At 41.9% G+C, this 20,806-nt stretch overlaps 1 protein-coding gene across 2 annotated transcripts in view; it reads left to right on the top strand.

The window, feature by feature from the left end:
* OTUD7B (OTU deubiquitinase 7B) overlaps positions 1-20,806 on the top strand; it is a 67,129-nt gene that overhangs the window by 22,879 nt on the left and 23,444 nt on the right. For both annotated transcript variants that reach the window (XM_053590704.1, XM_053590705.1), the window contains exons 2-3: positions 11,568-11,718; positions 20,420-20,608. In XM_053590704.1, the coding sequence (XP_053446679.1) occupies positions 11,634-11,718; positions 20,420-20,608 (274 nt within the window). In that variant the 5' untranslated portion in view covers positions 11,568-11,633. The remainder of the gene's footprint in view (positions 1-11,567; positions 11,719-20,419; positions 20,609-20,806) is intronic.

Genomic DNA, 20,806 nt, shown 5'->3' with positions numbered 1-20,806 from the left:
CCAGCCACATATACTGAAGTTGGTGGGTTCGAACCCAGCCTGGGCCAGCTAACCAACAATGACAACTGCAACAAAAACTAGCCAGGTGTTGTGGCGGGCACCTATAGTTCCAGCTACTTGGGAAGCTGAGGCAAGAGAATTGCTTGAGCCCTGGAGTTTGAGGTTGCTGTGGGCTGTGACGCCATGGCACTCTACTGTGGGTGACATGGTGAGACTGTCTCAAAAAAAAAAAAAAAAATTGCTGCTTTATTTCTCTCTTGGTTTTATTTTATGTTTTGTCCTGCTCAAAATTTAGCTATAGCCATGATTCTGAATAATGTATGGGAAATATATATATATATATATATACATATATATATATATAGAGTTTATTTTATCCTCCTTGGTGGAGTCCAACTCCTGGGCTTAGCTGATTCTCTTGCCTCAGCCTCCTGAGTAGCTTGGGACTACAGGTACCTGCCACAGCGCCCAGCTCTTTTTTGTCACAGTAGGGTCGGGGCCGGGTTTGAACCTGGAGTATATGTGGCTGGCGCCCTACCCACTGAGCCACAGGCGCCACCTGAGAAGTATATTATAGCTTCAAACTATCAATAGAAAAGAAAAAGAAAAATATCCCTATGTCACATATAATTTTGCCATATCCTATTGTTATAAAACTTCAAATCTTAGGGTTATAACATTAAAAGGATATTTCTAAATTGAGTTTGTATCTTCAGTGGTGATAAGCAAAACAATGATGATGATTTGATTTTAGGCAGTTTTTGTGGATATGTCCACAAAGTGGATCACCTAGAGAATTAACAGCTATTGATATATGTAAAGTCAAGTAAAGATAACTGGAATGAGAGTCAACAGATTTATGTTCTATACCCAGTTTTACTACTAATTAGTTTAGTCACTTTGGACAAGTCACCTAATCTCACTCACTTGGTTCTGTATGTTGTCATCTGTAACTTGAGGGTGTGGAATGAAGTCATCTCCTGTGTTCTAGTTCGAAAAGGCTGATTCTAAAGAGCCAAACAGGGAAAATGGACTAACTTTCTGTACCTCCCCACTAGGTTTGCTTCACATAAGACCCAAATATGAAGTGTTAATTGTATAAATAATAGAAGTATATAGACTGCGTTCCCAGGTAGACTAGAATTGTCAGATTGTAGTATATGCTTATAATTAATTTGATGTACCTAAATATAAGAGACTTGGTTGCTTCTAAAAGGAAAATTATTAAAAAAGCATAAGAGACCCAAACAGTTCTCAGAATACCATGAAATGAAATATTTATTTATTAGCTGCAACTTGAAAGTGTATGTGTGTTTGTGGGTTTGGTTGAGGATTTAGGAAGGATAGTAGTGGCTAGAGAACAGTGTGGTGAACATGGATAATACTTTATTTTTTTTTTTTTTGTAGAGACAGAGTCTCACTGTACCGCCCTCAGGTAGAGTGCCGTGGCGTCACACGGCTCACAGCAACCTCCAACTCCTGGGCTTAAGCGATTCTCTTGCCTCAGCCTCCCGAGCAGCTGGGACTACAGGCGCCCGCCACAACGCCTGGCTAGGATAATACTTTATTTTAAAAAGTAAAGTATTAAGAGTTCTTTTAACTTGTAGAGTTTGCATGGCTAACCTGATCTGATTTTGCTGGGTAAATCCCTGGAAAACTGATAAGAACCCTGCATTCAGAGTCAAAATACATAGGCCCAACCTCATTGCTCTCTAGGTATCATTAAGCTTTGTAAGCGTGTGTTTGCTTGTGCGTGTGTTCGCACATGTTCCGTCAGAAAATATGAGATTAAAAACTTCAAAAGGGGGCGGCACTTGTGGCTCAGTGAGTAGGGGTGCCGGCCCCATATACCGAGGATGGCTGAACCCGGTGGTTTGAACCCGGCCCCTGCCAAATTACAACAAAAAAATAGCTGGGTGTTGTGGCAGGCACCTGTAGTCTCAGCTACTTGGGAGGCTGAGGCAAGAGAATCGCCTAAGCCCAGGAATTGGAGGTTGCTGTGAACTGTGATGGTACGGCACTCTACCAAGGGCGATAAAGTGAGGCTCTGTTTCTAAAAAAAAAAAAAAAAGACTTGTCTTTCTTTGAACTGAATTATATCATTTTATAAAAGGCAAATATCTTTTCTTTAAAAAAAACTAGCTAGGAGTTGTATGCTGAAGGAAATTAATTTTTCAGAAGAAGTTTATGAAGTTGATTAATTTCCTATAAATTGCTAAGAGCACATACTATAGTAATTTGAATGTTTTTCCTTCTGCTATTTCTCCCTTTGAATGAAATTTCTGTAATCGACAATAAAATGATGAATAGAAGTCAAGAAGGGGGCGGCGCCTGTGGCTCAGTGAGCAAACCCATCCTCGGCCAAACTGCAACAAAAAAATAGCCGGGCGTTGTGGCGGGCGCCTGTAGTCCCAGCTACTCGGGAGGCTGAGGCAGGAGAATCGCCTAAGCCCAGGAGTTGGAGGTTGCTGTGAGCTGTGTGACGCCACGGCACTCTACCGAGGGCAATAAAGTGAAACTCTGTCTCTACAAAAAAAAAAAAAAGTCAAGAAGAAGAGAGATGGTTGTTAGCTACTGAAGTTTTTGAGGATTGATTTGAGAGCAGTAGGGTGTTTTGCTATTCTCCTAGCCTCTGCTGATTTGTAGTGGGTTTTTTTCTCCTCTTGTGTCAAAAATTTGGTACTCAGCATCTTTAGGAAGAATATTTGTTCTTGTAGACTTTTCTTTTAAAAGTTGAATTTGAATTTGTTGAGAACCCAAACCATGGACTATCCTTGGTCCTGGCTTTTTAAAAGGAAGAAGAGAAAATTCATTCTGTGTGGCAAACAGACATGCTGGTCTAGATCTGAAAAATAAACATTAAAATGATTTCTGTTGCTATTCAAAGTACATAGATACAGTGTGCCATTATTATACAGACATGCTCTATGACCCTGCCCCTATTTTTCCAGTGGTCACTACCATTGTGTAAACCTTCCAAATAATTAAATTTTCCAATAACTATAATCCAAGGAATCTTTATCCCTAGCACTGAAGAAGCAAATGCCAGTTCACAAATTCTCTGTGTGTTACTCCCTGATCTTTATGTTAGCATTTGGCTGTTAATGAGATTTGTCTCTCAGAGATTCATTGTGATATTTTTAAGCTTGATATAAAACTAGAAACTCTTGAAAAAACAGTTAAATTTTTTTCTAGCAGACACATATATCAGTGATAAAGCCATAGTGCCGGTTCTTGAGACCTTAATGGTGTATACCTATAATAACATATGGCAAACAAATTGTTCTGGAAGTGGTTAATCAGACGATTAAGTTGAGCGGTTTTTTGCCCAAGTTTGACTTAGGGGGAAAAAGTAGACATTCCCCCCAAAATATACTGAATTGGAGGTAGAAAACAAGCCAGATGTGTGCAGGGTAAGTAGAAGGAGATGTAAATATTTCCTTTCAATAGTCCTAAAGCTAGACAACATGTGCAAGTCCAAGAGAATGTTCTAAAGTCTTTGTGCCTGAAGCTAGTAGAGAGTTGGGGAGCAGGTGAAGAGGGAGGACTGGTAGATTAAGGCATTGGACTTTTAGTAACTGTGAAATTGCTGTTCCTGCAGATTTGGGAGTGAATGAGCCATTTAACTGGGTCATTTAACATTTAACTGTTTGCATCTGGGAAAGGTCAGACACTTTTCTTTTGCTGTTATTTTTGAGGGACCATCTGATGGGACTCACAACTAAAGGAGCCCTTTTAGGACGTTTTCTTGAGGGCTTGAGTTGGAAGACAATGGAATTGGAAGGATAGATTGGGCACTGTGTATATGTGTTAAGACTGTGCTTTGGAGATGATTGTGGGACTGGAAGATTTGGGAAGAGTAGAGGAAGCTTTTGAAGGAAAGATATAGGGCGGGGCTGTGTTGTGCACTGGTGGAGGAGGCAGAACTGGGCAGGGAACTGGGCAGAAAGAAGGCAACTGAGAAGGACTTACTGCCTGCCAAGCACTGCAGCTCTGGAGGCTTTATATATCTGAAATAATTTAATCCTAAGAAGAGGGCTGAAATGCATATAATATCCCCATTTTATACATGAGGAAACTGAGTCACAAAATGGTTGTATTACTTATCCATAATTCCACAGCCCTTAAGTAGTAGATCTGAAATTTATATCTGGATTTGTCTGAATCCAGAGCCAATTCTTTTTCTAGTGGAATTGAGAGGAGTTGAAGCAGCGAGGGTGGACTTCCACATGGGAGGACTGCCTGTCTTTTCTCAGTCTTCTTCCCTGGATGTGTAGCGGTAAGCGTATGGTCTCTGAAATCAGGTGGGCTGGGTTCATACAAATCTTGGTTCTACCACTTTTTCCTGAGTAACTTTGAGCATATTATCTAACCTCTGTGAACTTGAGCATCTTCATCTGTGATGTGGGGTGAAAGATACAAATCTATTAGAGTTGTTTAGATGTTTAAATGAAATAAAGTTTTAACATATATTACTTTCTTTCACTTCTTTTCTTCCTTTCAGACCCATCTTATTATCTCTAGAGTATAACAGTGTTTTATAGGTCCCTTTAGAGTGGAATTGGTCGTGTACTCTTTCTAAGGTTATATTTTGTTTCTTTGACTGGGAGGGATCCATATTAACTAAAAACAATTCTGCCAAGACAGTCTTTCATATCTCCCTCCCATCTAATCAAGAATTGTGTGAAATTTCTAAGTGTCTCTGTCCCTCTCTTCTTGTCTGGATTCCTTGGGACTGAAACAATCATAGACACGGAGGAGTCTTTGACCTTTGAAAATATTTGACAGTCTTGAATGTTGTGGTTTTCCAGTAAGTTTTGGAGGAGTTAGAGGACTCAAATGCAACCCCAGAACATCAGTGGAACCAGGAAAATGGGTATAGAGTGAGAACGTGGAAGTTTTGGGGGATGTTGCAGATGAGAGAATGTGGGGTTAGTAGTTTCTTGGACATGTTAATGGAGCTCTGTTATCTACAATCAGCAATTTAGCTGGGCCAGGTGGGGGTTGGGAGGTGTCATTTTTCTCTGCTGTTAAGGATGTTCACTTAGCATGCAGACTGATTTTGCTGTTATTCTGAACTAAGCAATGTTTATCAAGATAAATCTGTTGCAAATAAAATCATACAAATAAAATAAAAATCAATGACTGGAATCTCAAACTTCTTTGAGATGAGCCACTGTTTAGACTTACCTGTGTACAACACTGACTATCAACCATACTTGTGTGTGTGTGTGTGCGTGCATGTCTGTGTGTTGTGGGGTACTTACAAATATACTTTAGTTTATCTAAATAAAAATTGAGCACCTCCTAGGTGCTGAGATGCTAGGGTTATAGGATGAACAAAATAAGATTCCTGCCCTCAAATTGTTCCTGGTTTAGTGGGGAGACAGACATGTAAATAAATAAACATACCATGCCGTGTGATAAATATGATGATACATATTTGACAAGGTACAGTGGGGACACCCAGGAAAAAGTGGGCAATTTAACTTGGGAAGCTAGAGAGGGTTTTGCAAATGAGGTAGTAGTGGGCTTTTTCTTCCAGTTTTTGTGAAGATAGGGTTTTTGTCTAGTTTGCTGTTATGTTTTTAATCCTGGGCTTAATGCCTAACTCATATAGGCATTCTATGAATTTTTGTTGAACTAATGAATAAGGTGGTTAAGAGATTGGATACCTTAGTGAGGTGAGAAAGCAGGTTTAGAAATAGAAAAACCTGAGAGAAGAGATTGTGCCCAGAGTAAGATGCTGGAGTTTAAGATTTAGAGGTAGAATGATTTCAGGAAATGGTAGTGTCCGGGTCTGAGTTGTTGTAGTGGAGATGGAGATCTCTGTATTTGAAAAGATTATTAAACTGTAAGGCAGAAATGTTAGGTGAATTGTGCAGGTAGATGTTGAAATTGCTCAAAAGATGGTAGGATTTGAGGTGAGGTAAGTATAAAGTGGGTGTTTAAGTCTTTAATAAATATGAGAAAGAGGTATAGCACTTTGTTATGGTAAAAGAATTAAATAGATAAGAATCAGGGCAGTTCCAGGAATCAGCAATGCCCTAGTCCATTGGTTTTCAATCTTCCTAATGCTGCGAACCTTTAATACAGTCCAAAGGGGTCACAACCCACAGGTTGAGAACCACTGCCCTAGTCCCTTGGGAATTAGTGTAGAAGAGCATGTATGGGTTCAGACTATTTGGGTTCAAACTTTTGGCTGCCCACCTGATTTTCCAAGTTGTTTTTGTTTCTCTATAAATTAGGAATACTGAGACCTGCTATAGGAGTTTTGTCATTAGTGAATAAAGATAGCGTTTTTGAAACTCCTTAACTAATATTAACTTGTTAGTTTCTATTCTTGATTACTATCATCACTTCAAAAGGACATGGAAGTGGCATTAGGGGTGAGAGGCAAAGATAGCAGAAGTGAATTTTGCACAAGGTACTCATTTATTCAGCATGTTGAGTTTATAGGGTCAGTACAAACATTTACAAGTGAATTGAGGTATAAGTAAGTACTGATAAAGGACTTTATATAAATTAAAAAATAAAATTTAAATTTAAAAATAATAAAAGAAAGGATTTTTAATAAAATAAAGGCCACAGGCTAGCTTTTGATAACATTGCAATATTGATCTGCAGCAAGTATTTATGTAAAGAAATACATTATCTAATAATTTTCTATAAAAACATCATCATGCGTGGGAGTAGGTTTTATTTTTCCAGGGGAAAAAATAAGGACTGTTAATATGAAAGTTATAGGGAGAAAAGTCTAGTGATAGTTTTTTTTTTTTGTTTTTTTTTTGAGACAAAAGAGTGTTATTATATCGCCCTCGGTAGAGTGCCATAGCGTTATGGCTCACAGCAACCTCAAAATCCTGGGCTTAAGTGATTCTCTTGCCTCAGACTCCCAAGTACCTGCAACTGCAGGCACCTGCCACAACACCCGGCTATTTTTTATTGCAATTGTGATTGTTATTTGGCAGGCCCGGGCCGGATTTGAACCCTCCAGCTCCTGTGTATGTGGCTGGCGTCCTAGCCATTGAGCCACAGTCGCTGAGCCTTCTTCTTTTTTTTTTTGAGACATAGTCGCCCTTGGTACAGTGCTGTGGCCTCATAGGCTCATAGCAACCTCTAACTCTTAGGCTCAAGTGATTCTCTTGCCTCAGCCTCTCTTGAGTAGCTGGGACTATAGGCTCCGGCCACAACGCCTGGCTATTTTCTGAGGCGGGTTCTTGCTCTGGCTCAGGCTGGTCTCGACCCTGTGAGCTCAGGAGATCCACCCACCTCGGCCCCCTGGAGTACTGGTATTACAGGTGTGAACCTGTAGATATTTATGATGATGTAACAAAAATTGCTGTTAGGTGGGGTTAGGACAGAGTCCATGCCATGTACCTGGAGACATCAAATTTAAGAACATGCTGCCAAGAAGTTTGCTTTAGTGCTTTAAATTTTTGCTAAAGAGAAAGTCATTTTAGATAATGTCAGACTTCTAAATAATAATAATGATAGTTGTTATTATTACTAATTTTCGAAACAGGGTCTCACTTTGTTGCCCAGGTTGGAGTGCAGTGGCCTAATCATAGCTTACTATAACCTAGAACTCCTGGGCTCGAGTGAGTCCTTCTGCCTTAGCTTCCAAAGTAGCTAGGACTACAGGCACATGCCACCACACTTGGCTATTTTTTTTTTTCCAGTGGTAAAATAGGACTTTTATTAGAAGTTAAAAAGGAATACAGAAGAAGTAAAAAGCACCAGAGCTTCTGGAAGTACCTGGCTAATTTTTTTTTTTTTTTGGTAGAGATGAGGTCTTGTTATGTTACCCAGTCTGGTCTTGAACTTCTGGCTTCCAGTGATCCTCTCACCTTGGCCTTCCAAAATAATGAGATTACAGGCATGAGCCACTGTGCCTGTGTGCCTGGCCAAAATTATCTTTTAAAAATGTTTTTTGAGGGCAGCGCCTGTGGCTCAGTGGGTAGGGCCCCAGCCCCATATACCGAGGGTGATGGGTTCGAACTTGGCCCCAGCCAGTTAAAACAGCAGTGGCAACTGCAACAAAAATAGCCGGGCGTTGTGGTGGGCACCTGTAGTCCCAGGTACTCAGGAGGCTGAGGCAAGAGAATTGCTCTAGCCCAAGAGCTGAAGGTTGCTGTGAGCTGTGATGCCATGGCACTCTACTGAGGGTGACAAAAAAAAAAAAATGTTTTTTGAAAATAATGACCTATCTTACTTACCATGTAGACATGTGAAATCTGTGATGCCATAACCCTGATGGTTTTCACCTACTTCTCGAACTCGGAAGCCTGTATGGCTGGGAAATTGCACACACCTGAGCCTTAATCAACCCTCTCTTCTCTGCTGAGCATCTTCTTGGCTGATGGTGTTTTCTGTACTTACTGGATATTTCTCACATTCTGTTAGAAAGTCATAAAAGTGGCTTTATTGTTACTTTGACTTTTTTTGAGACAGAGTCTCATTTTCTCACCCTCAGTAGAGTGCAGTGGCATCACAGCTCACAGCAACCTCAAATTCGTGGGCTCAAGCTATCCTCCTGCCTCAGCCTCCCAAGTAGCTGGGACTACAGGTGTCTCCCACAATGCCCAGCTATTTTTAGAGACAAGGTCTTGCTCTTGCTCAGGCTGGTTTTGAACCTATGAGCTCAGGCAATCCACCTGCCTTGGCCTCCCAAGTGCTGAGATTACAGGTGTGAGCCACTACGCCCGGACTTGACTTTGTTTTTAAGGAGAGCAGCTTGAAATTTATTTTGCTTCTCTGCACTTGGTTTTGGATTATTTATATGTATAAATGATGTGAGCTGCTACAGTCTTCCTGTGACCATGACTCAGTGGGCTTGGAAAATAAATTCTTGCCTGCAGTAGGGAGGGAAAAGCCTTTTCATCTATGAACTGTGAAGGAATTTAATTCTTAAGTACTGAATGTAAGAACTAATTTACTTTTAATATTTGGATTTAAGATATATTAGACCAAAAGTTTTTTATGTATTAGTAGCCCTCTGTGATAATGATGACATTGAAATGGAAGTAAATCAGACATTGATAATACCTAAACTGAAAGAGAATGCAAAGATCATAGCTTATGAGGTTACAGTAAACTAAAGGTTAGTTTTTAAACCTGGAAAGGATCTTAGGAGTTACCTAATCCAAGTCTAGGATATAGAAAAGGTAATCGAAAACCTGTGTAATTTGACCAAAATCACCCAGTTGATACGTATAGGGGTAGGTAAAAATCATATAATATGAGAGCAGAGGGAGTAGTGACAGTCTGGTTGATGTCTCTTTAAAAAGGAGAGTTTTAGTTTCTAAAACTTTGAGAGATGGATTAGGATCAGGACAGACCCTTAAAGATAGAGGAGTGATGAGAAGTACTTTAGAATTTGTGATCTGCTAAAGTTCAAATTGGTTGGTTTCCTGGTGAATGATGTGGAGGTTCACTTAGTTATTTATTGACTACCTGCTATATTATAGATGCTATGCTAGACGTCAGGGCTATAAATATGAACAGATCATGGCCCTACATTTGTGGATCTCTTGGTATGTACTACCAGAACAAGACAAGAGAGAACACTTTCTAATTTGATGTCTTAAAAAAAAAAAATCCAATGTTAAGTTATCAAGTTAGTGACTCACTGGTTTTATAACCCACAAATCTCCGGTGTTCATTTGCCTTCATGTTTCCAAGGAATGGAGAAAATAAGGATTTGATTATTCCACTAAACAAGCTGTGTCCTGGGATAGGAAGCAAGAAGAAATAAGTATCTGGGAGTCAACCCTTTAGACTTTAGGCTATTTAGAAGTAGGCATTTCTCCACAGTCACCTGAGTCATGTGTTGCCTTCAAGAATTATATTTTTGGCCTTCTCCAAAAGGCAAGTCAGGTGCATATCTGGCAATTTTAAGAATGGAGCCCTCTTCTACAAATTCTGTACATTTCACAGAATTGGGTCAGAGATCATTCTTCACTCTGTTATTGCTTCCTCTGTTGGGACTGTTAACCTCAGTGGAATATTGGACTGGTGCCAGGCTGTCAGGTCAGGGACATAGTTTCTGCCAAAGTCAAGTCTGAAAGAAGAGATTTTTTTTTTTTTTTGTAGAGACAGAGTCTCACTATACTGCCCTTGGGTAGAGTGCCGTGGCATCACACGGCTCACAGCAACCTCCAACTCTTGGGCTTACGCCTCAGCCTCCCAAGCAGCTGGGACTATAGGCGCCCGCCACAACGCCCGGCTATTATTTTTTTGTTGCAGTTTGGCCGGGGCTGGGTTTGAACCTGCCACCCTCGGCACATGGGGCCGGCACCCTACTCGCTGAGCCACAGGCGCCGCCCAGAAGAGATCTTTTTCAGGTGAACTCACTTGGCACTCATTTGTCTTGGGTGGAAAAAGACATGTTGAAGGTAGGCATGTTTCCTGGGTTTGTGAAGTTAGTGGACATTGTCAGTCCACTGTCACTGCAATTGTAAACCTTTGGGGTCCCCACTCTGCTTTGCAGAATAGCTTATTTTATTTTGAGTAGTTGCAGCTATCAGTTTACTCCTACCATTTCCTCTGCTGGCGTCAAAACACATTAGAAAAGCAAGTGTCCAACGTACTCAATACTTATATGAAGCCAGTAGATGAACTAATAAACATCCACACAAGAGAAAAACTCAATTTAATTCAAGTTGGGGGGAGGAGAGACAAGAGGGAACTTTAAGTTATAAAGTAAATTAGTACCTGGCATTTAATACTTAGTTAACCCTCAGATTATCCAGTTTCCAGTACATAGTATTTATTCATTCAACAAATACTACTTACTGAGGACATGTATGCCAAGCTCTGTGCTGATGTATGTTGGGCATACATTAGTGAAGACAAGTTCCGTGCTTCTAAGAAATTTAAATTTTAGAGGTAGTGACAACATAGCAGCTAAGTAAAATAACTTCAGAGAATTCAAGTGCCAGGAAGGAAATAAATAAGGTACAATATTGCACAGGGGGTGCTTCCTTCTTTCAGTTTAGATAAGCAAACTCCAAAATATAATATTCTAGAAAAGTAGAGGAAAAGAAGTATTCACAGTTATATTGCAGGTTTATGGTTAATAGAAGAGTTAAGATATTAATGTTAATGAGGAACTAGGGAATTAAATGTTACTCTTTATAATTGATTTTAACTTGCTGTATTTTAAAAACTGAAATGAGACTTGGCTCCTGTAGCACAGTGGTTTCAGCCACATACATTGAAGGGGTGGGTTCGAACGCAACCTGGGCCAGCTAAACAACAATGACAACCACAACAAAAAATAGCCGGGTGTTGTGATGGGCACCTGTAGTCCAGCTACTTGGGAGGCTGAGGCAAGAGAATCGCTTAAACCCAAGAGTTTGAGGTAGCTGTGAGCTGTGATGCAATGGCACTCTACCAAGGGTGACAAAGGGAGACTCTGTCTCAGAAAAAAACAAACAAAAAAAAAATGAAAGGAGTAAGCTAGGATACTTAGTTTCCCTAGTTGGTTAGGAAGTTGCTGCAATTGGTCTGTGATTACCCTGTTCCAGTGTAATATGAGGCTTATGTGTTTATTTCTTCTTCAGATGGAGGCCTGAATATTGATCTGTGTCCTCCCTACATCCAGCTGCGTGAAAGTACTTGATGATCACATGACCCTGGACATGGATGCTGTCCTGTCGGATTTTGTCCGTTCCACAGGAGCAGAGCCAGGACTGGCCCGAGATCTCTTGGAAGGTAAGGAGTCAAGGGGAAGAATCACTTGAAACATTTAGGTGAACATTTAAAATGTATGGCAGGCCTTACATTAAAGTTACTTCTAACAGTCTCCTCTGTGTAGGACCCATCATTTTAAAATTCAAAATCCTGTTCTTACCTTTATCTTCCTGGGCAGCTTTCTCCACAGTGTATGCTCAGGTTATACAAATTAAGACTTGTGTTTGTCCAGTAATAGCATAATTTTAGATCTGTAGGACTTCCTCTTTCTTTTTTGCAGTTTTGGCCGGGGCTGGGTTTGAACCTGCCACCTCCAGTATATGGGGCCAGTGCCCTACTCCTTTGAGCCACAGGTGCCACCCAGGACTTCCTCTTTATGTATCAATGACTTGGATTTTTATATTTGGGATCATCCATTTTTTTTTTTTTTTTGCTTCTTTCCTTCCCTGACTTATATGAGTGAATTAATTTAATGTTTTCATTTTGCTGCTTTTGTTTACTTATATCCAGGGGTCCTCAAACTTTTTAAACAGTAGGCTAGTTCACTGTTCCTAAGACCGTTGGAGGGCCGGACTACAGTTTAAAAAAAAAACAAAAACTATGAACAAATTCGTATGCACACTGCACGTATCTTATTTTGAAGTAAAAAAACAAAACGGAAACAAATACAATCACACCACCTCATGTGGCCTGCGGGCCGTAGTTTGAGGACCCCTGCTTATATCTATATATACACATCAGTGTGAATGTTCTGTCTTTTAAGGTTCTGAAGGTTCAGAATAATTTCTATATGATTCTTTGTTTAGAGTCATAACAGATGAAAATATGAAAATGTATGACATAGGTGGGCAAGTTTTTAGTATACATAGGTAATTTTTTTGTTTGTAAACAGTCTCACTGTGTTACCCAGCCTAGAATACAATGGTATCAGCCTAGCTCAGAGCAGCCTCAAACTCATGGGTTCAAGTAATCCTACTGCCTCAGCTTCCCAAGTAGCTGAGACTACAGGTGGCTAATTTTTTTCTAATTTTTTTTTTTTTTTTAGTAGAGATAGGGTCTTGTTCTTGTTCAGACTGGTTTTCAACTCCTGAGCTCAAGTGATCCTCCCACCTCAGCCTCCCAGAGTGCTAGGATTACAGGTGTGAGCCACCACATCTGGCTTATAGGTAACATTTTAGATTGTCAGCCCTTTGCAAGGTGTGACAGTTTGCTTAGCTCCCTGTGAGCATGATTTGGAAATAGTGTTTAAATTCCAGTTTACTAGGCTGGGCGCAGTGGCTCACACCTGTAATCCTAGCATTCTAGAAGGCTGAGCTGGGTGGATTGCTTGATCTGGAGTTCAAGACCAGCCTGAGCAAAAGCAGTCACTACTAAAAAAATAGAAAAACTGAGGCAAGAGGATCACTTGAGCCCAAGAGTTGGAGGTTGCTATAAACTATGATGCCAGGGCACTCTACCTAGGGTGACAGGTTGAGACTCTGTCTCAAAATAAATAGATAAATAAATTCCAGTTTACTAATTTAGTACAACTTTACCCTTAACTTGCTTAGTTTCATCTCTCACTAGTTTTCCCCCGACTTCCTATGCTCCAGCCAGGCCTGACTTGATCATTATTTTCTAAGTGTATAGCATCCTTTCCTCTTGTTATTCTCTTTATCCTCCAAGATTCAGTCAAATATTCCTCTTTTATAAAATAATCCTTAACCATTGCCCACTCCTTTTGTAACCTGTTGCATGTTCAATATATACAAGGTGCTTGAGATATTTTATTCTCACAACTACCTTGCAATAGAGGTTTTATTATCTCAGTGATAAATAGGATTCAAACCTAGGCAGTCTTGTTTTAGAGTGATGGCTCTTGGCAGTTCTATTACAAATTATGGTTTGTATGCTCACACACTTGGGTACATGCATGTACTCGTGCTGCAAAAAAAAAGTTGAGGCTCAGTGCCTGTTGCTCAGTGGTTAGGGCACCGGGCACATACACTGGCACTGGTGGGTTCAAATCCAGCCTGGGCCTGCTAAACAACAATGACAACTATAACAACAACAACAAAAAAAGATGGGTGTTGTGGCAGGCGCCTGTAGTCCTAGCTACTTGGGAGGGTGAGGCAAGAGAATCACTTAAACCCCAGAGTTTGAGGTTGCTGAGAGCACTCCACCAAGGGCAACATAGTGAGACTCTGTTGCAAAAAAAAAAAAAAAAAATGTCGAGAGTGCTAATGAGAAGGAAGAGAGACACTTGATTTAGATCTAGAATGCAGGAAGGCCTTTCTAGGCAAGTGGTGTTTGAGTCAAACCCTGAAGGATGAGTAAGAGCAGCAAGACAGAGGGCTGTGGAAGGGAGTGTTTATACAGAAGAAATAGCTCATAAGGGCTGTAAGGTGAGAGCTTAGCACTGGAGAAACTAATAAGCAAGGTAGTTAAGAGTGGTGCAAGGGTGGCAGGAAGCTGGTTAGATAGGAAGAAGCAGAATATGGAGGCCTTGGTATGGAGTTTTTATTTTATTGTAAGTTCACTAGGAGGCTGGTGAAGGATTTCAATCAGGAGAGTTACATAATTTCTTTTGAGTGTTTAACAGTATCCTGGTTGTAGAGTATAGAATGGATGATGGTCAAAGAGAAAGCGTATAAAATCAGTTAAGAATATTGCCATAGTTCAGGTGAGAGATAAAGTAGCTGGGCATTGTGGCAGGTGCCTGCAGTCCCCGCTACTCAGGGGCCTGAGGCAAGAGGATCGCATAAGCCCAAGAGTTTGAGGTTTCTGTGAACTATGACACCAGAGCATTCTACTTAGAGCAACAGAGTGTTGGCTGGGCACAGTGGCTCACGCCTGTAATCTTAGCACTTTGGGAGGCTGAAGTGGGTGGATCATGAGTTTGAGAACAGCCTGTGCCAGATAGCCGGGCATTGTGACAGGCTCCTATAGTCCCAGCTACTTGGGAGGCTGAGGCAAGAGAATCACTTGAGCCCAAGAATTTGAGGTTGTTGTGAGCTGTGACACCCAGGGCAACAAAGTAAGACTTTGTCTCAAAAAAAAAAATCTAGCCAGGTGTTGTGGTGAGCATCTATTGTTCTAGCTTGTTATGCTCATACACTTGGTGTGTTTCAAACAATTCTGAGGATTGACTAGATGATGAGAGAAGAGCCAAGTGTGATGTGAGGAATGGTGAGGAGCTGAGAATGATTGAAGTTTCTGGGCCTGGAGGGATTGTGATGCCATTACGGATTTAGGAAACAGGAGGAGGAGGAGCAAGTCCTGGGAAGGAGGATGATGGACATTCAGTCTTCGACATGCTGATGGTTAGGAGGACGTGGTTTTTTTTTTTTATTTATTTTTTATTTTTTTGTAGAGACAGAGTCTCACTTTACTGCCCTCGGTAGAGCGCCGTGGCGTCACACAGCTCACAGCAACTTCCAGCTCTTGGGCTTATGTGATTCTCTTGCCTCAGCCTCCCGAGCAGCTGGGACTACAGGCACCCGCCACAACGCCCGGCTATTTTTTTGTTGCAGTTTGGCCGGGACTGGGTTTGAACCCACCACCCTCGGTATATGGGGCTGGCGCCCTACTCGCTGAGCCACAGGTGCCGCCCCGGGAGGACGTGGTTTTAAGGAGCTTTGCAGATGGAAGTATAGATCAGGTGCTGAAACAGATGTGATTAATTGATTGATTGATTGATTGGTTGATTCAGGACAGATACTTATTGAGTACCTACTATGTGCCAGGTACTTTTCTAGATACTTGAAAAAATAAAACAAACAAAACCCCCTGCCCTCACATTCCATCATGAGTAATAGTAAGCAATAATCATGCTGACTAAGTAAATTTGAAGTATATTAGCAGGAGTTTAATTCTCTGGAAAATGGTAAGGGGAAGATGAAGTGGGCTGTGATTTTTAATTAGGTCATCAGGGTAGGCCATATTAAGAATGTGGGATTCGGTTTGGTGCCCGTAGCTCAGTGGTTAGGGCACCGGCTACATACAATGGGGCTGGTGGGTTCAAACCAAGCCAGGGCCTGCCAAACAACAATGACAACTGTAACAACAACAAAAATAGCTGGGCGTTAAGGTGGGCTCCTGTAGTCCCAGCTACTTGGGAGGCTAAGTCAAGAGAATCGCCTGAGCCCAAGAGTTTGAGGTTGCTGTGAGCTGTGATGCCATGGCACTCTACCGAGGGTGACACAGTGAGACGCTGTCTCAAAAAAAAAAGAGAATGTGGCATTCGAGAAGCCACTGCCGGGACCATCACCCCGGAGCAGCACAGTCCACAGGCACAGGAACTTAAAGAGCAAGAGGAAGTGAAAGGAAAATTAGGGCAAGTAAACAGATAAAAACAGATTCTTAAAACTCATGAGGGGGCGGCGCCTGTGGCTCAGTCGGTAGGGCGCCGGCCCCATATACCGAGGGTGGCGGGTTCAAACCTGGCCCCGGCCAAACTGCAACCAAAAAATAGCCAGGCGTTGTGGCGGGTGCCTGTAGTCCCAGCTACTCCGGAGGCTGAGGCAAGAGAATCGCTTAAGCCCAGGAGTTGGAGGTTGCTGTGAGCTGTGTGAGGCCACGGCGCTCTACCGAGGGCCATAAAGTGAGACTCTGTCTCTACCAAAAAAAAAAAACTCATGAGGGGGCGGCGCCTGTGGCTCAGTCAGTAAGGCGCTGGCCCCATATACCGAGGGTGGCGGGTTCAAACCCGGCCCCGGCTGAACTGCAACCAAAAAATAGCCGGGCGTTGTGGCGGGCGCCTGTAGTCCCAGCTACTCGGGAGGCTGAGGCAAGAGAATCGCTTAAGCCCAGGAGTTGGAAGTTGCTGTGAGCTGTGTGATGCCATGGCACTCTACTGAGGGCCATAAAGTGAGACTCTGTCTCTACAAAAAAAAAACAAAAAACAAAAAACTCATGAGGAAGAATCAGCAGAAAACTCCAGGCAACATGAAGAACCAGTCTAGAACAACCCCTCCAAAAGACCATGAGGTAGCTACTGCAGAGGATTCCACCTATAACGAAATGTTAGGAATGACAGAAAGGGAATTTAGAATACACATGATGAAAACAATGAAGGAAATGATTGGAAACAATGAAGGAAACTGCTCATAAAGTGGAAAATAATCAAAAGGAAATCCAAAAACAGAATCAATTAAGAGATGAACGATATGAAGAATATAGAAAAGATATAGCAGAGCTGAAGGAACTGAAGCAGTCAATTAGGGAACTTAAAGATGCAATGGAAAGTAACAGCAACAGGTTAGACCATGCAGAAGAAAGAATTTCAGAGGTAGAAGACAAAGTTTTTGAGATAACTCAGATAGTAAAAGAGGCAGAAAAGAAGAGAGAGAAAGCAGAACGTTCCCTGTCAGAATTATGGGACTTTATGAAGCTATCCAACATACGAGTTACAGGTATCTCAGAAGGGGAATGGAGGCCATGCTAGAGAATATTATAAATGAAAATTTCCCAAATATCACCAAAGATTCTGACACACTGCTTTCAGAGGGATATCGGACCCCAGGTCACCTCAACTCTAACCGAGCTTCTCCAAGACACATTGTGATGAACCTGTCCAAAGTCAAGACAAAAGAAAAGATTCTACAAGCTGCCAGGAGTAAGCACCAGTTGACCTACAGGGGCAAATCCATCAGAGTCACTACAGACTTCTTTAATGAAACTTTCCAAGCAGGAAGACAATGGTCATCTACCTTTAATCTACTTAAACAGAACAATTTCCAGCCCAGAATTCTGTACCCTCCTAAGCTAAGCTTTAAAATTGACGGAGAAATCAAATCATTTACGGAGAACGTGGCATTCGAGCCAAGACCTAAAACTGATGTGGAATTGTCTGTGTAGACACAGTGGAAAAAGAGGCTTCTAGGCAGTGGGAACTGTCAGTGGCAAGGCCTGGAGTAGGAGCAGACTTGCATGTTCTAGTAACAAGGGCAATGTGAGTGGAACAGAATGAGCACAGGGACTTGTAACAAATGGTGAATGTTATGGTTTAAAAGTAAAGTCATAGGTAAAAACACACATTATTCTAAGTGTTTCAACTCATTTAATCTTCATAACAGCCTTATGAGGTAGGCACTGCTATTATTCCCTGCATTTTCACAGATAAGGAACTTAAAGCACAGAGAAGAGGCTAGAAAAGTAGGCCAGGTCATAGAAAGCCTCAAATATCAGTCAAAGAAGCCCAAGTTTTATTCTATAGGCAGTGATAAGCCATTAAAGATTTTTATTATGGTCCAGGTGTGGTGGCTTACACCTGTCATTGTAGCACTCTGGGAACTTTTGGTGGGAGGATTACTTGAGGCCAGGAGTTTGAGACCAGTTTGAGCAAGAGTGAGACCCCGTCTCTACAAAAAAACTAGCCAGGCATTGTGGTGGGCACCTGTAGTCCCAGCTACTCAGAGGCTGAGGCAGGAGGATTGCTTGAGCTTAGGAATTTGAAGTTGCAGTGAGCTATGGTGATACCTTTGCACTCTAGCCTGGGTGACAGAGCCAGACTCTGTTTTTCTTAAAAAAAAAAAAAAAAAAAAAAAAAAATTTTTTTTTTGATTATAAAACTGAAATGGTTAGAACTGTGCTTTAGAAAGATTAATCTCGGCTCAGCGCCTGTGGCTCAAGCGGCTAAGGCGCCAGCCACATACACCTGAGCTGGCGGGTTTGAATCCAGCCTGGGCCTGCCAAACAACGACAGCTACAATCAAAAAACAGCCAGGTTTTGCGGCGGGCGCCTGTAGTCCCAGCTACTTGGTAGGCGGAGGCAGGAGAATCGCTTGAGTCCAGGAGTTGGAGGTTGCTGTGAGCTATGATGTCACAGCACTCTACCCAGGGCTACAGCTTGAGGCTCTGTCTCAAAAAAAAAAAAAAAAAAAAAGAAAGATTAATCTCATGGGATTCTTTTAGAGTGGATTAGAGGTAGGACAGTAGGTGACAGAAATTGAATTAAGGTAGTGGCATATGGAATAGAACAGAAGTCTGAAAAACTATGCAATGCATATTTATTGAATAATTTAACTGGAGAAAGCAATAAAAAAATCCATCATGAGAAGTCTGTCATTTACGGTTATTTCTTCAGTGATTATAGTGATTCTTAAATTGGGGAGAAATACTTGTATAGTTCTCTTTGGTAAGCTGATGACCGTGTACTAGAGTTTTTCTACTAAGCTCTTTTACTAGAAAAATATGCAAACCCATAACTTTGTATAAAAGCTCAATGATTTATGAAACCCTTGCATCGAGGCTAAAAACCTCCTTGGATCTCAGAATTAGGAGACCTGGGCTGAGTCCTGCTGGGCCCTGCTGTGAACTAGCCATGACTTTAGGGAAGTCATTTTACTTGTCTAGATTTTGTTTCCTTCATATGTAAAAGAAAGTTTTAGTTTTAGGTTACTAGATTCCTTTTTTCTTTTTATTTTTTAGACAGAGTCTCAAGCTGTCGCCCTGGGTAGAGTGCTATGGCATCATAGTTCACAGCAGCCTCCAACTCGGGCTCAAGCAATTCTCTTGCTTTACTTTTTCTATTTTTATTAGAGACAGGGTCTCGGTTTTTGCACAGGCTAGTCTTGAACTCATGAGCTCAAGCAATCCATCCACTTTGGCCTCCCGGAGTGCTGGGATTATAGGGGTGAGCCATTGGGCCCAGCCTAGGTTACTAGATTTCTGAGAGGTCTTTTAGTTCTAGGAGATAAATTATTCATCCTTATGAAACTTAGTTAGGTAATAGACAATAAATAAGTAAATAAATATATTTGATATTTATTTATTTACATACTTAACTTTCTTTTTTTTTTTTTGCAGTTTTTGGCCGGGGCTGGGTTTGAACCCGCCACCCCTGGAATATGGGGCCAGCGCCCTACCCCTTTGAGCCACAGGTGCCACCCCATACTTAACTTTCTTTTGAGACAGAGTCTTACTTTGTTGCCCTTAGTAGAGCACTGTGGTGTCACAGTTCACAGCAACCTCAAATTCTTGGCTTAAGGGATCTTCCTGCCTCAGCCTCTCACGTAGCTGGGACTATAGGCACCCGCCCCAATGCTCGGCTAGTTTTTCTATTTTTAGTAGAGATGGCATCTTGCTCTTGCTCAGACTGATCTAGAACTCCTGAGCAATCCATCCACTTCAGCATCCCAGAGTGCTAGGATTACAGATGTGAGCCACCACACTGGCCAACAAATTTGATATTTTATTTTATTTTATTTTGCAGTTTTTGGCCGGGGCTGGGTTTGAACCCACAACCTCCAATATATGGGACCGGTGCCCTACTCCTTGAGCCAAAGGCACTGCCCCCAAATTTGATATTTTAGATTGAAGTGCTATGAGGAAAATTAAAGCAGGGTAGGGAAAAGAATGAATGAGTGTGGGCGGTGCCTGTGGCTCAGTGAGTAGGGCACCGGCCCCATATGCCAAGGGTGGCGGGTTCAAACCCAGCCCTGGCCACACTGCAACAAAAAAAAATAGCCAGGCGTTGTGGCGGGCGCCTGTAGTCCCAGCTGCTCGGGAGGCTGAGGCAAGAGAATTGCATAAGCCCAAGAGTTAGAGGTTGCTGTGAGCCGTGTGACGCCACGGCACTCTACCCGAGGGCAGTACAGTGAGACTCTGTCTCTACAAAAAAAAAAAAAGAATGAATGAGTGTGCATACTTGCTAGTTATGATTGGATGTGATCTTTCGTGTCTTTTTCAATTTGCCTGTATGCTGAGTGCACGATTCACTTTTCTCCTTGTCTCCTTATAGGAAAGAATTGGGATGTGAGTGCTGCCCTTAGTGATTTTGAACAGCTACGTCAAGTTCATGCTGGGAACCTACCACCACCTTTCAGTGAAGGGAGTGGTGGCTCCAGGACCTCTGAGAAAGGTTTTTCTGATAAAGACTCGACTTGCCCTCCCCGACCTGTCCTGCAACGGCAGGATGACATCATTCAAGGTACTGGAGGAACTGGGGGCATGTTTCATGGAGTAGGAGGGGAGGGGACTGGTAAATAGAGTCAGAAAGTGCTAGCGATCCTTTGGAAATGGTTCCATTCCTTACCCTTATCCCCAAGCCAAACCCAGATTGAGTTAGCTTCAGTTTGTCCAGGCACTGGAGCCCCTTACTGTCTCTAACATCTTGAGTGTTATCCTG

Source organism: Nycticebus coucang, chromosome 5, assembly GCF_027406575.1.
Source record: "Nycticebus coucang isolate mNycCou1 chromosome 5, mNycCou1.pri, whole genome shotgun sequence".
Taxonomy (NCBI): domain Eukaryota; kingdom Metazoa; phylum Chordata; class Mammalia; order Primates; family Lorisidae; genus Nycticebus; species Nycticebus coucang.
The sequence above is the reverse complement of the archived record's forward strand: the minus strand, read 5'-3'. Positions and strand labels throughout refer to the sequence as shown.